Genomic DNA, 5,801 nt, shown 5'->3' with positions numbered 1-5,801 from the left:
GGTCTGTGTATGGGGCTCACTGCCCCCACCCCACCCCGAGGCTCAATGTGCCCTGAGGGCAGATTTCTAAATAAGAATATGAGGGCATTTGTTTTTGTCTTCAGGAGTCCATGGATGCCTGTGCCCAAGATAATCTGTGTTTTTAGCCAGACAATAATAGCAATAATAGAAACCCTTTATATGGTGCTTACCATGCGCCAGGCACCTGATCATCTGGCCAGCAGCTGGCCCTCTCCTGTGGGACATGGTGGGTGTGGGTACCCAGTACCCAATAGCAAATGTTTCTCTAGATGGGGAAGTTGCTGCTGGGCATTAAGGTATGTCTTGTAGAAGTACTTTAGTCTTGCAGATGGCGACAAAGTCAACTCTCTCCAGGGAGTATTTCTGGACTGCCCAGAGACCAAAGACCTTCCCTGGCTCTACCCTGCCTGGAAACAGGACTGGGATCCCTGTCTCCTAAAACCCATGATGATGTTACATGCAGCGAGTGACAGCCTCACGGTCTGGCTCTGTGTTCCCCCATGGGATGAATCCTGTGGCTGGACGAGGGCACAGCTGCCAGGCACAGCAGCTACATCTGGGTGCTCGTCCCAGCAGCCAGATCTCTGAAAGTTCTATGCAGCGGCCAGCAAGGTGCTGTGGCTGGCTAACCAGGCAGCTGATAAATGCTTATTTGAATGTAGGGCCAACTGCAGTGCGGTATCCTAGCTGAGTGATCTTGGACACAGGACTTGACCTCTCCGAGCCTCGATTTTCTCATTTGTATGATGAGACTTTCCCAGCTTCCCTCCCAGGGTGATCAGAAACAGAAGGGAAAACACTCTACAAGGCGTGATGAGCCACACACACCAAGGGAAGGATTCGTAACGTTGAACCTGCTTCAGCTGCTGAGAGCCGGGCAGGAAAGCAGAAAGTGTCAGACATGCATCAGGCGGTGCTGGTGGGGAGTGAGGGGGTGGCAGGCTGGGTCTATGGGATGCCAAAGCAACCCATCCAAAAATTCAGGATGGCAAACCCTCAAGCAGTCTCTCGAGTAGTCATAGCATCGTAGGATGGAATAGTTAGGTCTTCACCAGTGGATACGGTGCTCCTGACCCCAGGCTGCTGGGTAGTATATGGGGACCAAAGTGTCTCCCATAGAGGATCTGGTAGGAAGGACCTTGCAGCCTGTACCCTGCATCGTCCTGCAACCAGGGACCTTACACTGGGAATGTCAGATAACCACCAGGCCACGAGGACAGACTTAGGGAGAGAGGAATTGGGTATGGTTCCCAAGAATAATAAGGAGCTCTGAAGGGAAACTCCAGGTGCCCATTAACCGAGGGCCTACTTTTCGCCAGGTGCCTCCCATCTAGGATTCCATCGCTCACAACTTCCCTCAAGGGAAATACTATAGATAGGAAAAGTGGAATCCTCTTCAGAGAAGTTAAGGGATTTTACCAAGACCACACAGTAGAAGAGTGGAAGAGGCATATACAGGCCTGTCTGCAAGTAAAACACAGGAAATATAATTGAGCAAACAGAGATTGGAATTGCTTTGATGTTCTGGGTTGAACCATAGCCTCTCCAGAATGGAAGGAAACAGCTCCTGAGAAGTGAAGGGTAGAAATGTCCCTGGGTCACAGGTGGGGTGTCTGTGAGCACCAGAGACTGCAAAAACAGCCCCAGCCCAGACATGAATGAATTTCAATTGTGCCCCACAACAGAGAGTGTCTCGCAGGCTGCAGAGCCCCCCAGCTAGTATCTCCTAAGGCCCTTTCCTGGGTGACCTCCCCCGGCTGCCCCAAACGGCCAGGATCCTGAGTGTAGAAGCCATGATCAAGAGTGTTTCCATTGGGGCCCTTTGGGAGATCCAGGGCTGGAGTGCCTATACGGTGGGGGTGGGGGTTGCTAGCAGAGTCTTGGGAGGAGGGGAAGATCAAAGGGGGAGGCCAGAAGCAGAGACGTGAAGACCATCCCTGCAGGTCTGGGGACAGCCACAACCCAGAACCACAGGAAGCGCCCCCCAGCAGCTCAGGCTGGGCATTGCCAGATTTGGAGGGTTCAAAGCTATAGGTCTGGCACCTTGGCCCTGTAGCTAAGGCACAGGCCCCATCTGCAGTGTACCCAGCTCAGAGGAAGCTGGGGAAGTCCCCACAGCAGGACGGCAGGGGAATCTAGCAGTCTTTGATATCTTCTTTTGCAAGCTGTCCCCAGGCTTAGCAGCCGCAGTGCTGCCTCTTGGATTTATGCCATACTCCTTCCTGCAGCAAGCTGCCCCAAACCTGGCTGTGAGGTGTCCACTGGAGCCTCCTACCCACCATCACAGGGCATCCCCATACCCCTTCTTACCTCGGTGTCCCCTTTATTCATAGGGCTGTTCACAGGAAAGGCAATGACTGGGGGAAAAAAAAGAGAGAGCTGGGGTGACTCTTCTGCTCTGAGGGGAGAGCCCAGTCCTTCCTAACTGGGTTTATAGGGGGCCCATTCACCCCAGTGCTCCCTCTCAAAACTGCCCCTACCCAGTGAGATGCTAGGGTTGATTTTGTTTCCCTTCCCTGGCTGCTGCCCCCATGGGGATGGTCCCCAGAGGCTGCACTGAGCTCCCTAACGCTTCCCTTTGGGAAAGCTCCCGCTCTGGGGCCCGGGGGTGGGGTGGGGAGGGGGGGAGCTGAAGGCTAGTGCTATGAAAACAAGGCCAGCAGCTGAGTGGGATTGGGGTGGAGAAGGAAGTGGAGAGAGGAGGAGAGACCCCAGAGGTGTGGGGGAAGAGAGGAGGAGAGGGAGGATTGTGAGAGATGATAGGGAGACAGAAGCCAAGGGCAGAAAAAGGGGGGGGAGCAGGAGCAAGGAAGAGAAAGAGGCCAGAGTGGGAGCCGGCCACAGCTCTCCCAGCTCCCCTAATGACCTTGGCCAGCCATGGCACGGAGCCAGAACTGGCCCAGGTGCAGTCGAGACGTCGAGCCCAGATACGGGGTCGGGGCGCCAGGGGGTCTTGTCCTGCAGGGTCAGGAGTCAGGCCCAGATTGTCCGGTCTGCGGGTTTGGCGCCGAGGCCACTATGCCGGGGGCCACTATGCCGGGGCAGCTGGGAGCCGGGGGCGCTGTCCGCGGTGCTGAACACTCGCCGCGCCGGAGGGGAGGGACGAGGGGCGCGCTGTGCCTGGACCTCAGGGCAGGCAGGGGCGCCGAGGACCCTCTCCCACGAGACCCCGCGCTAGCTCACCTTGCCCGGCGCAGAACAGAAGCGCCAGGACAGCAGCGGAGCGCATGGCGAAGCCGAGGCGCCGAGGAGCTGGAGGTCTGGGGCTGGGCACGACAGGAACCCTGGCGAGGGCTGGCTGGACGGGCGACCTGGGAGCGGGTTGTGGCGGCGCTGGCGCGGATTGGGGGCGGAGGGCTCAGCTTCCCAGTCTGTATCTGTCTGTCGGTCCACCCACCAGCCTCTCTCCACTGGGCTCTGGGGCTGCAGGCATTTATATACCCCGACCCCGGAAATGACGTCATCGGGACCGCCCCTAACCCCTTTTCCCACCCCTCTGGGGGTCGGCCGCAGCTCGCTCCGCCCTCAGCCTCAGGCCTCTCGCTTCTGGTGTCAGCCGCTCACCTGCCTTGGGTCTGGCTTCAAGGCGGTTATCTGGCTTCCAGGAGGTGACAAGGGGCCTTGGCTAACCCTGCACTCTTCGAAGTTTCCCCGAGTTGCTGTGTCCGTGGGCAGATATTCCCAGTCTCTGGGCCGTGTGTTCCTCCGATGTCCCTACAAGCTCTAGAGCACCTACCATGCTCCTGAGTTCTCTCTGTGGGGACACCCCTGCCCTGATAGAGTCTGGAGGCTGGCTCACCACTCAGGGCTCCCTCAGATATCTCAGGAGTCCTAGAGAGAGGCTTCTCTCTCTCTGACAACCCAGTTTTGTGTTTTCACAATTTGTCATAGTGTATATATGTATTAATTTGAAAATGTTTGGTCACCATTGCTTCCACAGTGCTGACGGGGGCAGCTGGCACAGAGTTAATGCATTTAATAGGTAATTGTTGAACCTACCGATGAAAAGAAAGGTCAAGCCAGGGATGAATGAGTGAATCCTGGGCTCTGGCTGTTGTTGGATAGCTCTCGTGTGGGGTGGCGGGGCAGGAACAGGGGACAGCTCTTGGTATCAAACCAAAATAAGAGTTGTAACGTGGACTCGTTAGCCCTAGGATGACCTTCTTGCTGCTGGTAACCGACTGTGTCTCATGTCTCTTTGAGTGTTCTCAACATCTGGGTGTTTCGTGTGTTAGGTTGGTTTCTTGGTTCGTGTCCTTCTGCCCTGGAGCCACATTGCTCCTCCCAACCTAGATGACACACTGGAAGCCCTTTGCCACCTGAGCCCAGTGCCATGGTGAACTTGGTAACTGGGCTAGGGTTTGGCATCAGTTGGCATTGTCCCCACATCTGCTGCTATTATTCCCTACTTCCTGCCCCACCCGTGCCCACTCCTGGGAAGGAAGACCTGGCAGGAGCCCAAAGGACACTGAAATGATCCTTTTCATGAATTTATTCTTTCATTCAACCACTATTTGCTTAGTACCTACTATGTGCTTTGAACACCCTAGAATGGCACTCAGCTATTCTAGGTGCTGAGGATACAGCAGTGAACAAAGAGACAAAGGTCTGATTCTTATGAAGTTTACATTCTAAAGGGTAAAGACAGGCAATGAATAAGTAAAGAGGTGAAATACAGAGCTGTCAGGTGGGGACAAGTGTTATGGACAAAAATGAAGCAGGGAAGGGGGATGGGTGTGTTGGGTGGGGGGAGGAGGCTATGTTTTAAAAGGGGTGGGTCTGAGAGATCTTGATTGACCAAGAGGTTTGTTTCAGCAAAGATCTGAAGGTGAGGAGGAAGGAGGTTGCATGTGTCCAGGGACAGGGGGCTCCAGGTAGAAGGAATGGCAAGTGCAAATGTCTAGTGGAAGGAATGTGTCTGACATTCCAGGAATAACAAGGAGATAAAGCGAAAGTGACCTGGGAAATACAGCTGAATAGTAACACACAATCCATCTCAAAAACTTGGAAAATGCACAGAAATGCAGGAAAACACCATACGGACACCACCCAGAGATAGGCATCAATAATTTTTAAGTATATACAGCATTCTATAGTCTTTATTGAGGCAGCTCCTTTCATAAAGCAGAGTTTCCAGTGAAAGACCTCAGCTGAGCCCTGACAGATTACATGCACCAAGCCTGTCTGATGTTTGGTCCCCCTGACTGGGCTGCAGATTCCTCTCCGGAGTCCTAGCCTACAGACTTACCTGTGTCCTGAGCATAGCAGCCCACCAAAATTTATTGTGTGCCACAGTTGTTTTGACTAATGTACAGATAGATTTCCTGGTTTGTTTGTTTTTTTGTTTCTGTTTTATCATGAGATTGAAACAAGTCAAGCTCCACTTTAAACTAATTCTCTTGCTTTTTCTGCCCCACCTACAGTTTCTTCCTCTCATGAGATTTTGAACCCCTCAAAATCATCCATGAGGGTTGGAATCCACTTCTTCCAAACTCTTGAGAATGTTGATATTTTGACCTTTCCTGGTGAATCATGAATGCTCTTTTTATTTTTTAAAGATTTTATTTATTTATTTATTTATTTGACAGAGAGAGGGAGAGACAGAGCACAAGCTGGGGAGTGGGAGACAGAGGAAGAGGGAGAAGCAGCCTGAGCAAGGAGTCTAACTTAATTTTAACTTACTGAGCCACCCAGCCACCCTGATCATGAATGTTCTTAATGGCATCTCAAATGGTAAATCCTATCTGGAAGGTTTTCAGGTTAATTTTCCCAGATTCATC

General features: G+C 53.0%; 1 protein-coding gene across 1 annotated transcript in view; it reads right to left on the bottom strand.

Moving 5' to 3' along the window:
- The window catches only part of CHGA (chromogranin A), a 12,969-nt gene extending 9,500 nt beyond the window's left edge, over positions 1–3,469 (bottom strand). Inside the window, exons 1-2 of the mRNA XM_059373849.1 lie at positions 3,205–3,469; positions 2,332–2,378 (exon numbers count right to left, since the gene is read on the bottom strand). Coding sequence (XP_059229832.1) covers positions 2,332–2,378; positions 3,205–3,250 — 93 coding nt within the window. The 5' untranslated portion in view covers positions 3,251–3,469. The remainder of the gene's footprint in view (positions 1–2,331; positions 2,379–3,204) is intronic.
- Between the last annotated feature and the right edge of the window lie 2,332 nt (positions 3,470–5,801).

This window comes from Mustela nigripes, chromosome 13, assembly GCF_022355385.1.
Source record: "Mustela nigripes isolate SB6536 chromosome 13, MUSNIG.SB6536, whole genome shotgun sequence".
Classification (NCBI taxonomy): Eukaryota; Metazoa; Chordata; class Mammalia; order Carnivora; family Mustelidae; genus Mustela; species Mustela nigripes.
Note: the sequence above shows the minus strand (reverse complement) of the source record. Positions and strands in the feature narration are given on the sequence as shown.